This window comes from Haematobia irritans, chromosome 3 (genome assembly GCF_050003625.1).
Source record: "Haematobia irritans isolate KBUSLIRL chromosome 3, ASM5000362v1, whole genome shotgun sequence".
Taxonomy (NCBI): domain Eukaryota; kingdom Metazoa; phylum Arthropoda; class Insecta; order Diptera; family Muscidae; genus Haematobia; species Haematobia irritans.
Window position 1 is genome coordinate 59320236 of NC_134399.1, and position 23480 is coordinate 59343715.

Below are 23480 nucleotides of genomic sequence, written 5' to 3' on the forward strand. Positions count from 1 at the left end.
GTATAGCCCTCATATAGACCGATCTCCCGATTTTGCTTCTTGGGCGTCTCGAAACTGTATTTGCTATACAATTTGCCTGAAATTGAAAATCTAGAGGTATTTTAGGACCATAAAGAGGTGTGTCCAAAATGGGGGGTATCAGTCCATGTTTTGGTGTAAAGGGTGATACGGTCAAAATTTGGTCAATATAAACTTGGCGTATTTCTTTCAATTTTGCATTTAAACCTGAACACCCCTCATTTTGAAGGTGTGTGTGTGCAGAATGTTGTTCCTATTTTGATTTTGGAATTCACTCTTCAGTTGTCAAAATGCCGTCCAAGCAAGAAGAGCAGCGTATCAAAATTTTGCTTGCGCATCGCGAAAATCCGAGCTACTCCCACGCAAAGCTGGCAAAATCGCTAAAAGTTGCCAAATCAACCGTTACAAATGTAATTAAAGTGTTTGGGAAACGTTTGTCGACAGCCAGGAAGTCTGGATCGGGGGGAAATCGAAAACCGGAAGCCGCTGAGACGACAAAGAGAGTTGCCGGTAGTTTCAAGCGAAACCCTAACGTCTCTCTCCGAGATGCCGCAGATAAGCTGGGTGTATCGTCTACAACCGTGCATCGAGCCAAAAAACGGGCCGGACTATCGACTTACAAGAAGGTAGTGACTCCAAATCGCGATGATATACAAAATACGACGGCCAAAGCGCGATCCCAGTGGCTGTACACGACGATGCTGACGAAGTTTGACTTCGTGGTAATGGACGACGAAACCTACGTCAAAGCCGACTACAAGCAGCTTCCGGGACAGGAGTTTTATACGGCAAAAGGAAGGGGAAAGGTAGCAGATATTTTCAAGCACATAAAACTGTCAAAGTTCGCAAAGAAATATCTGGTTTGGCAAGCCATCTGTACCTGTGGCTTGAAAAGCAGCATTTTCATAGCTTCCGGGACTGTCAACCAAGAAATTAACGTGAAAGAGTGTTTGAATAAACGTCTGCTGCCTTTCCTGAAGAAACACGGTTGTTCCGTACTGTTTTGGCCGGATTTGGCATCTTGCCATTACGGTAAAAAGGCCATAGAGTGGTACGGTGGTTCCCAAGGACAAGAACCTTCCCAATACGCCAGAGCTCCGCCCAATTGAGAAATACTGGACTATTGTCAAGCGGAACCTAAAGAAGACAAAAAAAAAACTGCTAAGGACGAGCAGCAATTCAAGGCAAACTGGCTTTCTGCGGCGAAGAAGGTGGACAAGGTGGCTGTACAAAATCTGATGGCAGGTGTCAAGCGTGAGGCCCGGCAATTCGGATTTGGAAAAGCGAAAGCCTAACTGAATATTTTTCCTGAATTTTATACTAATTGAACTTGAAAAAGAAATTTAATTTGATTTTTTAAATAAACGATTTCACCGATTTACACGCGTTTTCCCTTGACCAAATTTTGACCGTATCACCCTTTAGCTCCCATATAACCGATCTCTTGATTTTACTTCTTGGGCTTATAGAATCCGTAGGTTTAACCCAATTTGCCTGAAATTAGAAATCTAGAGGTATTCTAGGAAAATAAGGAGATGTGCCGAAAATGATGATTATCGGACCATGTTTTGATATAGCCCCCATATAGACCGATCTCCCGAGTTTACTTCTTGGGCTTCTAGAATCCGTAGTTTTTATCCAATTTGCCTGAAATTTTAAATCTAGAGGTATACTAGGACCATAAAGACGTGTGTCGAAAATGGTGAGTACCGGTCCATGTTTTCATATAGACCGATCTCCCGATTTTACTTCTTGGGCTTCTAGAATCCGTAGTTTTTACCCAATTTACCTGAAATTGGAAATCTGGTGGTATTTTCGGAAAATAAAGAGATGTGCCGAAAATGGTGATTATCGGACCATGTTTCGATATAGCCCCCATATGGACCGATCTCCCGATGTTACTTCTTGGGCTTCTAGAATCCGTAGTTTTTATCCAATGTGCCTGATATTGGAAATCTAGAGGTATTCTAGGACCACAAAGAGTGTGCCGAACATATTGTGTATCGGTACAGTTTTTGTTTATAAACCTGCCCTCCGATTTGGGGTCTAGATTCTAAAACTACAATTAGATGAGCTGAATACTGTGTGTATCCTTCTATATTTTGGTATAGCCCCCATTACACCGAACTGCCGATTTAACTCCTAGGATTCTAGAAATTGTAGTTTTTATCCGATTTGCCACAAATTTAAAATATACTAGCATTTTAGACCCACAAAACAGTGTATATGATTTAGTTTTTATCGGTCCATTTGGTAAGGCCTCCATATAGATCGATTTCAGATCTTGAGGGTACAGAAAGTGCATTGATCATGAAATTTGCTTGAAACTGAATGTAAAATTTCTAGATTTTAATTCTCGTAATTAATTAAATAAGTGGGGTAAAAATCTACAGATTTTAGATTTTAAATCAAGGCGTTATTTCATCATTTTCTTGCACACTTACAAAAGATGTTTATGATTCCGCTAAAACTCCAACAAAAAATGGTTCTTATAAATCCAGAATCTGATCAAGTCTTCATAGATAAAATCCTTACATTTATCAGTGGGAAGCGTACTGGTTGAACTGATCTGCTTGGGAAAATATCTGTCATCAAACCCCCAGAAATTTTCAAAGGAAACTATTTTATTTGATTCATGGTGGTGGGTATTTAAGATTCGGCCCGGTCGAACTTACACTGTATATACTTGTTTTTTTTTTATTATTATACACAATCTCAATATTATCCAGCACGTTTGGCACAAAATTGGACGAACAATTTACCAAAAGAGACATTCCAATGTCCAAGAGCTCAAATCATCTATTTTGAGAGCATGGATCAATATGAATCCACAACTTTGCAAAAATCTTGTGTCTTCAATACTAAAAAGACTAGAAGCTGTAATATCTGCTAAAGGATATGCGACAAAATAATAATAATAATAGGATTTTGGAATAATCCGGTTAGATGTGTGGAATGAATTTCATATGTTTTGTTACATTTTTTAAATTTATATATTAAGAGTGACCGTTTTGTGCCTTTTTGCTTTATAATAGAATAACAAACAAAATTTCCTTTATTTTGGTGTAACAGAGATTTGATCAAATTAAACCTAACGTTGGTAGTGTCCGGTTAGACGTGTGAGTCACTGTATTCTAATTTTTGAGTTGTTAGTATCAAAAAAGCCGTTTTCGGTGAAAAAAAAAAAAAAACATAATAATAATCGGTTACTAAATGTTTTTCCACATCAAGCCCGTAACTTTTCTTTTCGAACTGCAATTCTTCGTTGCATATAAAATTGGGATAAATACTTAATACACAACCAATTGCAAATTATATGAATTATAGCTGAATCCTGAGTACATTCGAATGCATTATGTATTAGTTAATATTAAATACTACAGTCACAATTATTGTCCTACTCATACTGCACAAATTCAAATGTTGATATACAAGCTACATATTCTCAGTATGGGAAATTATGAAACATAGTATATGGATGTACTGATACCATTGTGAATTAAAGTTACACTTTAACCCTTTGTAACCGATTAGGTCAAGGAAATAAAATTAAAAATTTATTTCATAAAATTTCTATTTTAAATAAAATTTTCAAAAAAGTAAATCAACTAAGGCAAACATAAATATTAGTAAAATAAATAAAAAAAAAATATTTAATTTACACTTAATTGACATAAATTAAATTAAAGTAATCTATATAAATAAATATAAATTGAAGTAAATTAAATTTATTAAATCTTATTTATAACGTAAACTTATATTATAACCAATATTCCATACAATTCACTGACATTTTAATGACATAATTTGTTTGATATAAGAAGGTTTAATGTTTGTATTAATTATGGTTTTTAATATGGGGATCAGGAAATGTGATTAAAAATAAAATTTCTATTTTAAATTAAAATTTTAAAGAAAATTCTACAAATTAAAACATAAGTAAGCGTAAAATAAACATAAATTCAAATAAATCAATTAGTATTTAATTAAACTGAATTAATTTACATTTAATTAACACAAATTAAATTAAATAAATATAATTTTGAAGTATATAAATAAATATAATTGAAGTAAAAGAAGGTTTAAAGTTTACGTTAACTTTTTTGAATATGGGGATTAGAAAATAAGATTAAAACTTCATTTTATAAAATTTCTATTTTAACTCTATTTTTATACCCTGCGCCACACTGCGAAACTGGGTATTATAAGTTAGTGCATAAAGGGTGATACGGTCAAAATTTGGTCAAGGGAAAACGCGTGTAAATCGGTGAAATCGTTTATTTAAAAAATCAAATTAAATTTCTTTTTCAAGTTCAATTAGTATAAAATTCAGGAAAAATATTCAGTTAGGCTTTCGCTTTTCCAAATCCGAATTGCCGGGCCTCACGCTTGACACCTGCCATCAGATTTTGTACAGCCACCTTGTCCACCTTCTTCGCCGCAGAAAGCCAGTTTGCCTTGAACTGCTGCTCGTCCTTAGCAGTTTTTTTGGTCTTCTTTAGGTTCCGCTTGACAATAGCCCAGTATTTCTCAATTGGGCGGAGCTCTGGCGTGTTGGGAGGGTTCTTGTCCTTGGGAACCACCTGCACGTTGTTGGCGGCGTACCACTCCATGGCCTTTTTACCGTAATGGCAAGATGCCAAATCCGGCCAAAACAGCAGGAAAGGCAGCAGACGTTTATTCAAACACTCTTTCACGTAAATTTCTTGGTTGACAGTCCTGGAAGCTATGAAAATGCTGCTTTTCAAGCCACAGGTACAGATGGCTTGCCAAACCAGATATTTCTTTGCGAACTTTGACAGTTTTATGTGCTTGAAAATATCTGCTACCTTTCCCCTTCCTTTTGCCGTATAAAACTCCTGTCCCGGAAGCTGCTTGTAGTCGGCTTTGACGTAGGTTTCGTCGTCCATTACCACGAAGTCAAACTTCGTCAGCATCGTCGTGTACAGCCACCGGGATCGCGCTTTGGCCGTCGTATTTTGTTTATCATCGCGATTTGGAGTCACTACCTTCTTGTAAGTCGATAGTCCGGCTCGTTTTTTGGCTCGATGCACGGTTTTAGACGATACACCCAGCTTATTTTCGGCATCTCGGAGAGAGAGGTTTGGGTTTCGCTTGAAACTACCGGCAACTCTCTTTGTCGTCTCAGCGGCTTCCGGTTTTCGATTTCCCCCCGATCCAGACTTCCTGGCTTTCGACAAACGTTCTCCAAACACTTTAATTACATTTGTAACGGTTGATTTGGCAACTTTTAGCGATTATGCCAGCTTTGCGTGGGAGTAGCTCGGATTTTCGCGATGCGCGAGCTAAATTTTGATACGCTGCTCTTCTTGCTTGGACGGCATTTTGACAACTGAAGAGTGAATTCCAAAATCAAAATAGGAGCAACATTCTACACACACACCTTCAAAATGAGGGGTGTTCAGGTTTTTTAAATGCAAAATTGAAAGAAATACGTCAAGTTTATATTGACCAAATTTTGACCGTATCACCCTTTATGTTTGCAACACCCAAAAGGAAACGAGATAGACACATGGCGTCTTTACAATAATGCTGAGTCGATCTAGCCATGTCCGTCCGTCTGTGAACACATTTTTGTGATCAAAGTCTAGGTCGTAGTTTAAGTCAAATCGCCTTCAAATTTGGCACCTGTTTTGGGTCAGAATAGAACTCTATTGATTTTGGAAGAAATTGGTTCTGATTTAGATATATAGGAGTACAATTAGTAGTGTAGTCAAGTGTGCTTAATTTTATTGAAATCGGTTCAGATTTAGATATAACTCCCATATATATCTTTCGCCCGATTTTCCGTCACATGACCATAGAGGTGAAAGTTGTAGTCCGATTTACGTGAAATTTTGCACAGGGGGTAGAATTAAAATACTATGTATGCGTGTTAAATGTGGTTGAAATCGGTTCAGATATCTATATATATGTTTTTCCGATTTGGGCAAAAATGACCAAAATACCCACATTTTTCTTATAAAATCGCCTCTGCTAAGTCGAAAACTTGTTAAAGTGACTCAAATTTTCCTTTATTTCTAATACATATCTATCGACCGATAAATCATAAATACACTTTTGCGAAATTCCTCAAAATTGGTTGAGATTAAAATGTTTCCCATATTAATACCACCACTACTGTGGTACAGGGTATAATACGTTTGTGTATTTGTATGTAACGCCGAGAAGCAGTAGTCATAGACCCATCTTTTAATATACAGATCGGCTTAGAATTAAATTCTGAGTCGATATAGCGATGTCCGTCTGTCAGTCTGTCTGTCTGTTGATGTATGTTTGTGTGCAAAGTCCAGCTCGCAGTTTAAGTCCGATCGTCTTCAAATTTGGGATAGGGCTCTTTTTCGCCTCAAAGACGATCCCCATTGATTTTGGAAAAAGTCGGTTCAGATTTAGATATAGCTGCCATATATATTTAGAACCGATCTGGTCATAAATGACGTATTTATCAACCGATCTTCTTCCAATTTCGTATAATCGAATATTTTGTGAGCCTCGTAAATTTTGCAGAATATCAGTCAAATCGGTTCAGATTTAGATATAGCTCCCATATATAGCTTTCTCTCGATTTACACTCCTATGGCCCCTGAGGCCAATATTTTGTTCCGATTTACGTGCAATTTTGAAAAGAGAGTAGAATTAACATTACGAATATGTACACCGGATTCTCATATGACCACAGTGGCCAATTTTTTGCTCCTATTTAGTTGACATTTTGCACAGGGAGTAGAATTAGCATTGTAGCTATGCGTGCCAAATTTGGTTGAAATCGGTTCAGATTTAGATATATCTCCCATATATAGCCTTTGCCCGATTTACACTCATATGACCACAGAGACCAATTTTTAACTCCGATTTAGTTGAAATTTTGCACAGGGAGTAGAATTAGCATTGTAGCTATGCGTGCCAAATTTGGTTGAAATCGGTTTAGATTTAGATATAGCTCACATATATATGTTTTTCTGATTTCGACAAAACTGGTCAAAATACCAACATTTTCCTTGTATAATCGCCACTGCTTAGTCGAAAAGTTGTAAAAATGACTCTAATTTTCCTAAACTTCTAATACATATATATCGAGCGATAAATCATAAATAAACTTTTGCGAAGTTTCCTTAAAATTGCTTCAGATTTAAATGTTTCCCATATTTGTTTACTAACATTGTGTTCCACCCTAGTGCATTGGCCGACTTAAATTTTTAGTCTATAGATTTTGTAGAAGTCTATCAAATTCTGTCCAGATCGAGTGATATTTAAATGTATGTATTTGGGACAAACCTTTATATATAGCCCCCAACACATTTGACGGATGTGATCGAAAATTTATATCTACAAAGTGGTGCAGGGTATAATATAGTCGGTCCCGCCCGACTTTAGACTTTCCTTACTTGTTTTAATAGAATTCAACTAAGTTAAACATAAATAATAGTAAAATAAATATAAATCAATAAACTAAATAAAATAAATTAAATTACATTTAATTAACATGTACTAAATTAAGGTTAACTAGATAAATAAATATAAATTGATGTAAATTAAATTTATTGAAGGTTATTTATAAACAATTTATATATTAATGCACATATTCATAATAATTTACTGACAGTTTTTCGAAGGAATTTTTATGGTAATAATAGGTTTACGTTAACTTTTATGAATACGGGGGTAAGTAAAAAAAACTGAAAACTAAAATTATTAATTCATTGTATAGAATTCTTATTTTAAAATATATTTTTAATTTAAATATAAATAGATTAAATTGAATTATATTAGATAATTGAAGATATAGGCAAACCACAAGTAATTTCACGCAGAAATCCATTCGCCTTAATTTTCACCAAAAATTGAATTGAAATAATTCCGTTATGTTAATGAAAAAGTTTCGTTTACTAAATGTTAATGAACTTTTCTGTGAGTGCAGCATCGTATGACATGTGAGAAAACGAAGCGCATCGTTTTACTTAATCAAACTGTTTTTGTAAAATTTTCTTCTTCTTTCTTTTTGAATTAATTTCCAACCCACAATATTATCAGTACATCCTAATATCCTTAGCCTGCAGTTGCATGTATATTTGTGCATTAGTATGAGGTCCAATGTTAGTTATAATGTCTGATTTGGTCGACTACTACTTCACTATCTATGTCTAATGTTGCATACTGTCTTTTATACAATACGTGCTCTATATATACTATTACAATTACAGTTGTAGTTGTTGTTGCAAATGCAATCATACAATGCAGAAGTAGTAGTTGTTGTTGTTGCATTTGAAAAATCTTACCACTATGCATTCGACGAATGTGGGCTTTGAGTTTTTGTGGCCGATAGTATTTTCGACCACAAAAATCACAAATTGGCCGAGTTCGATTGGGATTGGCCGCACAGCCATAGGTTCGATGCATATCCAGATAGCTGATACGCAGGAAGAACTTGTTGCAAAACTGGCACTGATGGGCACCCTTGCCATCATGCTTCTCGGCAGCATGTTTCATGATGTTATCCTTGCCAAGGACGGCCTCACCACACACCTTACAATGATATTTGCGTATCGTCAGACTCATTGTGGGATCATGGAATATGGAACAGTGGGTACGATAGTACAATGGGTGTTCGAATTTCAAATTACAGCCACCACAATCTGAAACATAGGAGTAATACGGTTATGAACTACTCCCGATCGTTGGGGAAATGTCATCTACTTACTCGTCTTCTCCGCCCAATGTTTCTTACGCCACATGGTATTGCAGTCGTCACTCCAGTACAAGAGCTCCATGCCATTCTTTAGATCTCTACAAGTAACGAAAAATGCCTGAGATTCTATAAAAACCAAATTTACATTACGCTCATCATAGGTGGGGGCCGGTCTAATGTAGCGCAACCAATTCGACGAATTGGGATTGTCGCATAGTAGAAATTGCGATTTCTCTGCACCGGCTTCACAAATCTCAAAGATCCATTTCATGTCACTAGCTTCGCGTATTTCGGTCGCCTGAACCGATTGTCCCCTTAGGGGGCCCAGTTTGGTGAAGGCCCTTACTTCTGTACGAGCAAACACCCCTGTTACATGGGGCTCTACATTGTGCAGTTCAAACTCGGCTGGCACCGAAGCTTCTGCGAATGTTATCAGAGGTTTTGTCTCTAATTCGGAAAGTTGAGAGGACTCATCCATATCCTCGTCATCGTCACCGTGTAGATGTTTGGCCTGACGTTGGGCATCGGCTTTGAGTTTGGCCAGAGCTTCTAGATTTTTCCTTTCCAACCATTCGGCCAAATCGACAGCATCCGTTACCGTACCAATTGCTGTGCGCAGGGGACAAGCCTTGTAGTCATGACCCAGAGAACATTCTCGACATGATTGATGCGAACGGAATGCAATATCCAGTTCATCTTCTTCTTCGACAAAATTCTGTTCATTTTTCATTTCACGAGCCAACGCCTCTTCGTCCAATTCCTCCTCCTCTTCGTCATCTTCACTGCCCTCAAGTCCGCCACCACAGTCCTCATCTTCATCTATGTATGATGAAGGTGGTGGTGGTACGGAATTCTTTGACTTTTTACCTTTGACACGAACATGGAAGTTCGCATTAGGACCATTGTTGAGGCCATCAATACCATCTCCCATCATGGAGGATGTACCAGCGTCGTCTTCGTCATCTTCTTCGTCATCGCCAAAACCATCGCCCTTCTTAAGACACAAGGCCAGGGATTCCTTCGACTGGGATTTCTCCTCCAGTTCACTTTTGATTTTTTCAGCAATTCGGCAATCCAAAACTTCTGGCACCACATCACCCGTAGCATTATCATTGTTGGCTGTCGATGCTACTGCTGCAGCAGCTGCCGCGGCAGCCGCCATTTGTTTTTTCGCTTTTATTGTGAAATTGGTAAAGTTCTTCAGTTTGCTTAAGCCATTTAGGTTATCGTTGAATTGCACTCGCTTTTTGTATTTACGTTTCGTTGGTGGTGGTGCATCACCGGCCACACTGGGAGTCGCACTACTACTGCCACAACCTGCCATTGTGGCAGGCAGACTACTGTTGCTAATGGCCTGAGCGAGTGGACCATTTTCTCCAGTCTGACTATTGGTACTGGCGAAATCTTTGGCACTAAGATTGGGTTCTAGTTTGAAGTTACTATCAAACGATTTCGTTGGAGTTGTCGAAGCCGAGGGTGGTGGTAGGCTGCAAAAGGGCAAAATAGAGAAAATCGATTAGTTGTGCAAATATAGAAACAATTAAATTAGGACTATTGCAATTTAGTGAATAAGCAAAAGTGTTTGGATATATAATTCCGTATAGATAAGAATTTACTATGCAGTTCTTTTGGACCAGTAAGTTATATTGGTAATAATATTTAAAAATCCAAACTGATACTTCAAGGTAAAATATGTTATATTAATATCAAAAAATCTTTAAAACAAAAATGAAAAATCCTTATTGTAATAAACAGTTCCTGATTTTAAAGAAATCTGTCCTTAAGTTGTGTAAATTCCAAGTCCTAAACTCTAGAATGCAAAAGTCAAAGCGATGTTACCCATGGATTGTTTACTAACCCAGCAAAAAAAGCGTCGCCAAAAAAGTAATGAAAATCAAAATCCGGAAGTGGTGCAAAATTGACGCAGAAGCGATTAATTTAACATGGGCTTGTCATAGGACGGAGGTCCTCCATTTCAACAGCCGTTGCACTGAATTTGCATGACTTTTTTAGGTGTGATCCGAATTCAATGTTTTGGATGTAAATTGAAAAATTCTGTGATATTTTGTCAAATAAATAATTTTTATAATTTTGTATAATTTTTAATGGATTCTAACGCTTCTCGGAAACTCTCTGACCTCAAATATTTTCCAAAATTCACATTTTTTTCAGATTGGTTTTAGAATTTTTGCGAAAAAATTCAAATATTTTGTACCATTTTATGAATTCTTACTCTGTTTTTAACCTATTTGAAACAAAAAAAGATAAAATTATCCATTAAAAGTATGAAAAAACCAAGTTATAAAAAATTGAATTAAAAGAACATCCTTGGTAGTTAAAATAAAGAACATCATTGGGAGTGCATCTTCTGGAAGTGCTTTTAAAGTTGTGCCTTTGGAAGAACTTCCAAATTTTTTTGCTGGGAACGCATAGACATAGGAACATCGAGAAATTGGTTCAGCACCTCACCTTGTTATTTTTTCGAAATTTGAAATTCCACTTTCGGCTATTTAAAAGTGTGACAACTTTCAAGTTTAATGAATATTGAAAAGTCGACTTTGAACGTAACGACATTTGACTTTTTCTTGAAGTTTCAGCATAAAAGGAGTTGCATCCGCTTTCTTCTTTTTTTCGACTTTTTGGCACTACAAAAAGTCGATTTTGACTAACAAAAAAAAAAAAAAAATTACAATGGCCACACTGAAAAAAAGCATGCTCGGTTCCAAAGATTTTGTCTTTACACTAATAATTTGGTATTGTTTCCGAGCCAAAGAAGCGGAGAATTGAAGTAAGGATACTTTTAAGACAGAATTCCCTGTTTAAATTTAAGTTCTACGTACGTGTTCCTAGGCAGCAAATTTTAATTTAATAGTTTTTTCAGTTTTTTTCTTCATGTGCAATTAAAGTCTTTTAACCCTTTCACTATCAAATTAAACTTAATGCTAAAAACTTTCATGCTTCCTCTGTTTCTACTTGTACTAAGAGGATGTTGATAAAATATTGCAATTTGGAAGGCCTATCTCAATTATTTAGAAAGCTATATGTGTTTTTTCTGAACATTTAATTCTTGAATTGTGACCAAATGGCCATACGAAACTAAGCGCTATTTAGCCTGTAATATCTGTTGAAGTGTTGAAAAAAAAATCAAGAAAGAATCTGAAATAATTTAGGTTATGGGTTTTATATGAATATCCATTTAATAGAGACGTAAAGTAGAAAAATTGTCTCAAAATTGTTTTTTTTTTTTCGTTTATTGTCAAGAAATGTTATGAAAATACGTTTTAATGCCCAGCAATATGGAAAATATTTATAGCTTAGGTTAGGTTAGGTTATGTGGCAGCCCAATGTATCAGGCTCACTTAGACTATTCAGTCCATTGTGATACCACAGTGGTGAACTTCTCTCTTATCACTGAGTGCTGCCCGATTCCTTGTTAAGCTCAATGACAAGGCACCTCCTTTTTATAGGCGAGTCCGAACGGCGTTCCACATTCCAGTGAAACCACTTAGAGAAACCCTCAGAAATGTCACCAGTATTACTGAGGTGGCATAATTCACCGCTGAAAAACTTTTTGGTGTTCGGTCGTAGCAGGAATCGAACCCACGACCTTGCATACGGTGGGTTCGATCACCAGATTTCACCTCCGGAGCCTCTTGGAAGACCAAAATTCATCTGATTCAGTTGAAATTTGGTACGTGGTGTTAATATATGGCCTCAAACACCCATGCAAAAATTGGTCGAAATCGGTCCATAATTATATATAGCCCCCATATAAACCGATCCCCAGATTTGACCTCCGGAGCCCCTTGGAAGAGCAAAATTCATTCAATTGGGTTGAAATTTGGTACGTGATGTTAGTATATGGTATCCAACAACCATGCAGGAATTGGTTCATATCATGGGCATGCTAACCATTTATAGCTTATTTAGATAAAAGCTTCTACTTTAAAGTATCATCGAGAAATAAATCGAAACTAAGTGGGGAGTTAGAGTTTGGGGTCGTTTTGCGAATGTCCTCTGTAGTGGACATCGGTAGTGAAAGGGTTAAAAACGTGTTAACGGTAATATAAATTTTCAGACTTCACTTCAAGTAGAAATTATGCTATGTTTCAAGTAAAAATCGTCTTTAAAATAAAGTGTTGAAAAATGTCTCCTATTTTTTAAGACAATTTCTTTAATTTTGAAGATTTTTTTCACAATTATTAAAGACAAGTTGACCTTAGCCAAACAAAATTTTCTTTCATTTTAAGATACCTATTTTTAATGTGAATCACATAATTATAAGGAAAAAAACGACTTTATAGAAAAGTTCATCGTCTTTCGGGCAAGGAAAAAAACTTTCTATCAGAGAAATGTGTCTTCTAGGCTAAGCAAAAAACTCATTCGTATTTTAAGGACGTGAGATCTTTGGCCTCTTTGGCTTTTTCCAGTGCTATTACGAGGGATACCTTTTAATTGGCGGGATTGGCAAATCCCAATTTGCCCACTGACAACTCTATTGTTAGTTTTTACAATTTTTGGCTACTCGTACTCTGATCGTTTTGATATAAGAGCGCTATTAGCCAAAAAATGGAATTAAATCGTGAATATTTTTGTGCGATTATTTTTTACAACTTTCGATGTGGATTATGGTGGAATTACATACCATGCGATCATGCGCGCGTACGTTATATGCTTTTGTCAAAAAAAGTTAAAATGTTTGGAACTACAATTGTTTGAGTTACACGACAAAAGTAACGTATGCATATGACGCATAAAGTTGACGAACTTTTAACTTTTCAATGCGTCGGGTGCGTTGACAACATTAAACAACATGTAAACAAATCAAGAAACGAAAATAAATCTAAAATATTAACGAGAGATTATTGATTGAATTTAAAATACGTAATGTCCTATACTTTAAAAAGTGTGTGGAATACAAAAACAACAAAAAGCGCAGAGGCAAGAAATGTAATCAGCAAATTCATTAGTATTCCGACGCATTCTGTGTAACTCAATTGAAGAATCGTATTCGTCAACGCATTCAAATACAATGTACGCACGCATGATCGCATGGTATGTAATTCCACCTTTAGCACAACAGTACATCGGTTGAACTTAATTCAATTTTTTGGCAATGAAGCTCCGTCAAAGGCCAATGTTTAACGATGGTTGCAGTTCGCACCTAAATCAGTTCGCACCTAAAATCAGTTGTTGTTCCGGAAACCATTGATGCTGTGCGCCCACTGATATTGCAATATCGCCATGTGACCTATCGTAAGATTGAGACAACCTTAGGCATTATTGGGACCAGTATACATTCAATATTGTATAAACATTTGACCGTTAAAATAATATGTTCGCGTTGGATCTCACACAATTTGTCAATCGCTCTAAAATTGGATTGTATCGATTGATAGAAAGAAATGTTCCAAAAATACGATCACTGTGCTTCGAAACACGTCTATGACATCGTGACAGGTGATGAATCGTGGATTTACTCATACGAGTCCGAAAATAAACAGAAGTCGAAAATTCGAAGTAGAGTTTGAGACGTTGCAAAAGCGCATCTACAAACGGTTTTGGTGATTAATTTTTGTTTTTGTTCTCCAATACCGAAATATAAACGGCAAAGCTTGTAGACGATTTTGGAAAATACAAAACGTCGACTATGACTTGTGGGCTTATCGACTTTTTCTAGTCGAAACGTTGATTTTCGACTTTGGTATCCCAAAAATGTATCGCCACACGATACTGAAGTGAATGAAAAAGTATAAAGGAGTCTGTATGAAGCAGTTAATTGCAAAGGAAATGTAAATTATATTAAATTTTATACCCTCCACCATAGGATGGGGGTATATTAACTTTGTCATTCCGTTTGTAACACATCGAAATATTGCCCTAAGATCCCATAAAGTATATATATTCTGGGTCGTGGTGAAATTCTGAGTCGATCTGAGCATGTCCGTCCGTCTGTTGAAATCACGCTAACTTCCGAACGAAACAAGGTTAGGTTAGGTTAGGTTATGTGGCAGCCCGATGTATCAGGCTCACTTAGACTATTCAGTCCATTGTGATACCACAGTGGTAAACTTCTCTCTTATCACTGAGTGCTGCCCGATTCCATGTTAAGCTCAATGACAAGGGACTTAACATGGAATCGGGCAGCACTCAGTGATAAGAGAGAAGAACGAAACAAGCTATCGACTTGAAACTTGGCACAAGTATTTGTTATTGATGTAAGTCGGATGGTATTGCAAATGGGCCATATCGGTCCACTTTTACGTATAGCCCCCATATAAACGGACCCCCAAATTTGGCGTGCGGGGACTCTAAAAGAAGCTAATTTAATCCGATCCGGCTGAAATTTGATACATGGTGTAAGTATATGATCTCTAATAACTATGCAAAAATTGGTCAACATCGGTTCATAATTATATATAACCCCCATATAAACCGATCCCCCGATTTTGCTTGCGGAGCCTCTAAGAGAAGCAAATTTCATCCGATCCGGCTGAAATTTGGTACATGGTGTTAGTATATGGTCTCTAATGACCATGCTAAAATTGGTCCACATCGGTCCATAATTATATATAGCCCCCATATAAACCGATCACCAGATTTGACCTCCGGAGCCTCTTGGAAGGCCAAAATTCATCTGATTCAGTTGAAATTTGGTACGTGGTCGAAATCGGTCCATAATTATATATAGCCCCCATATAAACCGATCCCCAGATTTGACCTCCGGAGCCCCTTGGAAGAGCAAAATTCATCCAATTGGGTTGAAATTTGGTACGTGATGTTAGTATATGGTATCCAACAACCATGCAGGAATTGGTTCATATCAGTCCATAATTATATATAGCCCCCATATAAACCGATCCCCAGATTTGACCTACGGTGCCTTTTGGAAAAGCAAAATTCATCCGATCTGGTTGAAAGTTGGTACGTGGTGGTGGTATATGATATTTAACAGCCATGCCAAAAGTGGTCCATATCAGTCCATAATCATATATAGCCCCCATATAAACCAATCCCGAGATTTGGTGTTGGAGCCTCTTGGAGGAGCAAATTTCATCCGAGTCAGTTGAAATTTGGTACATTGTGTATATGGCCGTTAACAACCATGCCTAATTAGGTCCATATCGGTCTATAGTTATATATAGCCCTGAGATAAATCGATCCCCAATCACACAAAAATTGGTCCATATCAAATTCATAATTGTATATAGCCCCCATATAACCGACCCCCATATTTCAATTCTGGCTCCCTACGTACCGTGCAAAAGTCCATATCGATTCGTAATTATTTGTAGACTTACCTACACATACCTTTTTTGTCTAATATATACCACGTATGGACTAACAATATAGAAAACGATTTAAGATACCACAACCCAAGTAATTCGATTGTGGATGATAGTCTTTCGTAGAAGTTTCTACGCAATCCATGGTGGAGGATACATAAGATTCGGCCTGGCCGAACTTACGACCGTATATACTTGTTTTTTAATAATTTTAAAATATATATTTTTGGATTTGTTTTATTTTTTTATTCCTTTTCTTTCTGTGGATTTTCTTTAAATACACTATGGAATCATTTAAGACGCAGTTTACATTTAAATTACTGGGAAACAAGTTTACATTTATGAATATTTACCCCCTTTTTTATTATGTAAAATCACAATCACAGTCACAGCAAAATTGCAATCCATTATGAACATTTCAGTCACAATTGAATACTACAATTTCAAACTCAGCTTCATGTAGAAATTATATCGTGTTTCAAGTAAAAATTGTCTTCAAAATAATAGGCAGACATATCGTATTTTGGAATGTCTATTTATGTTATAGCTAATCATCAAATTTTTAAAGTTAATTTTTATAATAACGGAATTTTCCTTTTCGTACAGATAAGCATCACCTAATTCAAAAAGCCATCTGAAATATTTGGGTTTACTACAATATATTTTTTCAGTGTATTGCAAATATTTTATTTTTCCAGTGCATGTTCAAACGAAAAAAACATCCAGTTGAAAATGCGAGTTTCAGATACAAATACGTATACGAAAAAATCTGGTAAACACAGAAAGACACTTATTCCCCACATTCTCCTATCTTTGCCCATTTTCTTCTATGAGATAAGGACATAGCACACAACAGAACAGAATAGAACAGAATCTTTGACAATAAAACATTACACCCTTGTGAGTGTACATGGATGTATGTCTGTGTATGACTCAAAGTACTCTCGGGCGAATGATGCATTATCAACAAAGACAATACGAATACGCACCCATATGCCCACACAAGCATTAAAGAAAACCAAAAGCAGAACATGTCGCGTTATTTGCGTAAAAAGTTAAGTCGAATTTCGAAGGGGTTTCAGAATAATTTTCTAAAAAGGTACAATTCATAATAAGGATTGTAATCAGAGTCAAAGAGTCGATTTTCGATTTTTTGTAAAGGTGACTTTTCGATTTTCTTAAAATTTCAAAGAGTCGACGTTTTGACCTTTCGACTTTATCAGACAGAATTGGGAAAAAGTCGAGCTTTTGACTTTTTCAATTTTTTGAGAAAGGGTAGAACCCTATACTTTTTCATATTCATATTCCTAGCATGCCTGTACATCCCTATGGGAAATTGGTGCAAATTATCAATGATGTCCCAGGAATGATGCCGATGCAGTAGTCCTTAGTTTATAAAAGTACATATTTATTAATTTCTATACTCTTTTGATATAAAATTCTTATTGGATCTAAAAATTTATTGAACTACGATTGTTTAATAAGGTTGTTGTTTCTTTCTACAAAGAAAATATATCACCAAAATATTTCCAATTAAAATTTTAATTGAAGTTGAAAATTAAAACAATAACAACTAAATTTTTCAAATCAAATTAAAAAATTAATTCAGTTAACATCATGATTGATTTTTTTTACGTTTTTAATTAAATTATCAATAATCTCAATTAAAATGTAAATTAAAAATATTTCCAAAAATCATAATTGAACATTTTATTCGCAAGTAAGTAGTTTATAGATACATATTAGAATCATAAAATTTTTGAAAAGAAAGTGATTTCATGTAAATAATTATTATTAAATAATTAATAATACAATGAATAATTGATTACAGCATTTACAAAATTAATTAGTGTTTGCGACAAAAATCAATTAAATGTTTAATTGGCCGAATTAAAAAATGAATTGAAAATGCCAAGTAAATCAATAAATTTTTTGTCAACAATATTTTTAATTTCCAAAAAGTGCTGTGATTAATATTATCATTTTCGTGGTTGAAACAATTTATTTATTTATTTCCATTTATTTAAGCAATTCAAAGCCTTTAAAAGGCAGATTTAGCGAATAACAATGTTCCAGTCTAATTTTAATTAAAAACTTAATAGAGTCAAGTAATTTCGTGAGTAATTTCGAACAAAAATCTACATAGTGCGATTCAGGCGCTCAAATTAAAAAAGGTTCTAAAGTTGTTGTCCCCATGAACTCGCATATGGAGTGTCCAACTAAAGTGTCCCAGGACGTTTCCTTTGGTATGAGAGCAAGTCGTGTCGGAAAGTGTAAATTTACCCCCTGAATGACAACACCTAGTTGAAGTGGCCGATCCCTTCTCATACGAACTGGACAAGTCCCAGTTCTGGTCAATATGTAATGTGGTGATCCTGGGGTTGATCCATTTTCTGTAGTGTAAAAAGCGTCACTGGTCATGAAAGGTGGCACACTAATATTCTAAGAAAAGTGTCACACTTTTTCAAATAGAAACAAGTAAGGAAAGTCTAAAGTCGAGCGGGGCCGACTATATTATACCTTGCAACACTTTGTGCAAGGTATAATATATACCATATCACATCCGTCAAATGTGTTGGGGGCTATACATAAAGGTTTGTCCCAAATACATACATTTAAATATCACTCGATCTGGACAGAATTTGATAGAGTTCTACAAAATCTATAGACTCAAAATTTAAGTCGGCTAATGCACTAAGGTGGAACACAATGTTAGTAAAAAAAATATTGGAAACATTTAAATCCGAAGCAATTTTAAGGAAACTTCGCAAAAGTTTATTTATGATTTATCGCTCGATATATATGTATTAGAAGTTTAGGAAAATTAGAGTAATTTTTACAACTTTTCAACTAAACAGTGGCGATTTAACAAGGAAAATGTTGGTATTTTGACCATTTTTGTCGAAATCAGAAAAACATATATATGTGAGCTATATCTAAATCTGAACCGATTTCAATCAAATTTGGCACACATGACTATATTACTAATTGTACTCCTAGTGCAAAATTTCAACCAAATTGGGCCAAAACTCTGGCTTCTGGGGCCATATAAGTCCATATCGGGCGAAAAATATATATGGAAGCTATATCTAAATCTGAACCGATTTCAATCAAATTTGGCACACATGACTATACAACCAATTGTATTCCTTGTGCAGAATTTCAAGCTAATCGGGATAAAACTCTGGCTTCTGGGTCCATATAAATGTATATCGGGCGAAAGATATATATGGGAGCTATATCTAAATCTGAATCGATTTCAACCAAATTTGGGACGCATACAATGCTAAATCTACTCCCTGTGCAAAATTTCAACCAAATTGGGCCTAAACTCTGGCTTTTAGGACCATATTAGTCCATAGCGGGCGAAAGATATATATGGGAGCTATATCTAAATCTGAACCGATTTGAATCAAATTTTGCACAATTGACTATACGACTAAGTGTTATGTTTGTACAAAATTTCAAGCAAATCGGTATAAAACTCTGGCTGCTGGGTCCATATTAGTGCATATCGGGCGAAAGATATATATGGGAGCTATATCTAAATCTGAACCGATTTCTTCCAAAATCAATAGGGTTCTATTCTGACCCAAATTAGGAACATGTGTCAAATTTGAAGGCGATTGGACTTAAATTGCGACCTAGACTTTGATCACAAAAATGTGTTCACAGACAGACGGACATGGTTATATCGACTCAGGGACCCACCCTGAGCATTATTGCCAAAGACACCATGTGTCTATCTCGTCTCCTTTTGGGAGTTACAAACATATGCACTAACTTATAATACCCTGTTCCACAGTGTGGCGCAGGGTATAAAAATGACAGTATATCTGTGGTTTATAATGGAATTCTGAAAAAAGTTTCTTTCAGCTTAGATCCTCACAAATCTCACAACGATTTTGTCCCCACTTCATTGAAAATCACTCATTAAAATTTAATATTCAGGAGTAGAGGTGTGCGCGTGAGTGAAATTTCACTCACCCTCACGCATTTTCACGAACCAAAATGTTTATTTACGCACGCTCACACACGATAGATATGTTAGCCACTCACACTCACGCACGACATATTTGTTTCAGTCCCACATTGACGAGAGTTGCTTCAGATTTCGTTCACGACTCATTCACGCGTGTCACGACAATTTTGTGTCATCTCTATACAGGAGTATGAGGTTAGTGTAGAAAATTGTCTGTGCACACTTATATACGGTACATTTATCCACAGTGCGGTAAAACCGAAAATTGCTAACAAATATAATATTCGTCTCGCATACTCCATTATTTGTGAAGACACCGGATAATTTCCGTAATTTTAACGAGATTGTACTAAAAATCCTACAGTATAAATCAGGGCTGTGAGTCGGAGTCGAGCCAATTTTGCTCGACTCCGACTCCGACTCCGACTCCAGCATTTGTCATCAGCTCGACTCCGACTCCGGGTAATATTACTAAATCTAATTTTAATACCACTAATTTGTAGTTATATTGTGGGGGTACCGTAAGTGGATCGATATAAAGTATCGTATTTATTTATGTGTGCAAAAAAGGTCTTAATTTCACATTAGATGCCAATTGAACAGTATATTTCAAATTTAGGGCAATGTTTAATAAATAAAATAATGATATAAATACCCATCATAATATGAGAAGATACCAACAGTATATGTATTTGTGCACCAAAATTATTGATACTATCTCAAATCCTTTAAATTTGTTGCGAGCTATATAAAGGTTTATATTCCCATATGCATGCATTTGAAACTGAATCGATTTAGACAAAATTGTATATAAATACTTCTACAAAATCTATGTTCTTAAAATTTAAATCTAACGTTATGGGACGTAACACAATTTTAACGAAAAATAAAAATGCAAGGAAAGTCTAAATTCAGGCGGGCCGATTATAATATACTATGCAGAACTTTGTATTTAGATCTACATTTTGATAAAATTTCAAATCAGACTTCTACAAAACTCGTGCAATATTTGGGAAATATTTACAATTGTCTGGACAATTTCGCAAAAATGCATTTATGATTCATTCATTGAAAATTTTGAAAATTTGAGTCATTTCTACAAGTTTTCGACTTAGCAGCAATTTTTCCAAAATTGTATGCTCACTGAAAACAATTTTGGAAAAATTTTTGTCTAGTAAATAAAATTTTGCAAAATTTTCTATAGAAATAAAGTTTTGGCAAAATTTTCTATAGAAATCAAATTTTGACCAAATATATAGAAATAAAATGTTGAATAAAATTTTTATAGAAATAAAATTTGGCAAAATTTTTTATAGAAATAAAAGTTTGAAAAAATTATCAATAGAAATACAATAAAAAAAAAATTGTGTAGCAAATAAAATTTTGCAAAATTTTCTATAGAAATAAAATTTTGCAAAATATTCTATAGAAACAAAATTTTGACTAAATTTTCTTTAGAAATAAAATTTTAATTAAATTTTATATAGGAAAAAATATTTCTCTAGTAATAAAATTTTGAATACATTTTTTATAGCAGTGGGTATCAGTGAGCATCAGTACACGCAATAAAATAATTCTTTCCTCCCAAACGAAATTTTAGACAAACAAAGTTCGTTTCTCATTTGCTTTTCGCTGTAAGGATGTGTATTTGGAAGAAAAGTATATACTTTTTGTGATAAACGTTTATTCTTTTTCAGGATGTAAAAACAATTTCATAAAGACAAACTCAAAAAAAAACATTGTATTCTTGCTAATTGCATTTTCCCCCACATCCACGAGGTTTTTTAGTTCTTAACACCTTTTCCTGTAATACCAACAATGTAGAAGAAATTATGCGATTTTATAAATTTTTACAATGTTTTTTACCTTTCGCCTGGAGAATCGAACCGCGGACCATGCACTTTGTAAGCCAACACACTAACCACTGAGCTATGTACCTGTTATGGTCATCAATAGATAAATATCCATATAAGTTATATTTATATAGCATAGCTTGCGGCGCCCACGAACCGAATAAACAAAGTTTATTTAACAGAAACAAACATTTAGTTTGGCACCGTGGAGCAGTGGTGGCTACGTCCGACTTGCATGCCAAGGGTCGTGGGTTCGATCCCTGCTTCGACCAAAGTTTTTTTTGTTTTTTTTTGTTTACATATATTCCAGATATGTTCGGAAGATTCCGAGAAAATGTTCAACATTACATTGTAGTATAATGGACTGTGTTGTTGTTTCAAAAATAACTTTTTTTATTGAAAAAATAAAAATTTTGTAACAAACGAATTTTGTTGGTGATAAAAGTTTAAAATTTTCGAAGCAATTCAAAAAACACTAATAAAAGAAAAACGTTTTCGGTACACGTTTTCCAAACGTTTTTTTTTCGTTGCGTGTAAGAAAAAAAATTTGAGAAAATTTGCTATAGAAATAAAATTTGACAAATTTATCTTATAGAAATAAAATTTTGAAAAATTATCAATAAAATTACAATTTTAGAAAAATGTTCGTGTAGTAAATAAAATTCTGCAAAATATTCTACAGAAACAAAATGTTGACTACATTTTCTATAGAAATAAAATTTTGACCAAATTTTCTAGTAAAAAATCTATTACTATAAAATTAATTTTGACAAAATTTTCTATAAAAAACAACTTTGAAAAAATTTTCTGTCAATATTCCACATGTGTATATGGCCTCAAAATAAAATTAAAATAAAGATAATATCGATTGTTCGAAATATTTCAAATAAATTGATATGGGCATTAAAATGGATCGATCCAGCCCATATGCTAGTCTAACATTCTAGGAAACATAAAAAGATAGCCGTAATTGGAAGTTGATTTTCATTTACAAACATGCTGTACATAGATCGAATGAATAACGCAATGGAAACTAATTTGCGTAAAAACTTGCTTATTTAGTTACAAAAATGTGAAGTGTTTTAAAACAATTTGGTTTAGCCGGAGTCGGAGTCGAGCAAAATTTTTACGACTCCGATTCCAGCAAAATCTTCAGACTTCAGACGTAAAAACTTGCTTAGTTACAAAAATGTGAAGTGTTTTAAAAAAATTGGTTTAGCCGGAGTCGGAGTCGAGCAAAATTTTTACGACTCCGACTCTAGCAAAATCTTCAGACTCCGACTCCAAGACTCCGACTCCAAGACTCCGACTCCGCCTCCACAGCCCTGGTATAAATTAATGTAAATAACAAGTGGCACACGCGTTTAGAATAGTTTTTTTTTTTTTTTTTAAAGTGATATCGACTATACATACTCTTCGATTTACCATAATTCGATTTGGGCCAATATGGAAATTCGATTAGTTGATTTTAAAAAGTTTCAAAATAATGAAGTTAATAAAGACTATTGCTGGCAAAAAACACTGAAATACTCTCTGGGTCGTAACCTTAGTACAACTACAACAAAAACAACACCCGGAGTAACAGTGCCAGTGTGGTGTTTTCATTTTTGACTGCCACAACCATACGTTGTTCA

At 35.0% G+C, this 23480-nt stretch overlaps 1 protein-coding gene across 1 annotated transcript in view; it reads right to left on the reverse strand.

Moving 5' to 3' along the window:
* The window catches only part of LOC142230124 (uncharacterized), a 74459-nt gene that overhangs the window by 15024 nt on the left and 35955 nt on the right, over window positions 1-23480 (reverse strand). Inside the window, exons 2-3 of the mRNA XM_075300758.1 lie at window positions 8738-10212; window positions 8316-8672 (exon numbers count right to left, since the gene is read on the reverse strand). Coding sequence (XP_075156873.1) covers window positions 8316-8672; window positions 8738-10212 — 1832 coding nt within the window. The remainder of the gene's footprint in view (window positions 1-8315; window positions 8673-8737; window positions 10213-23480) is intronic.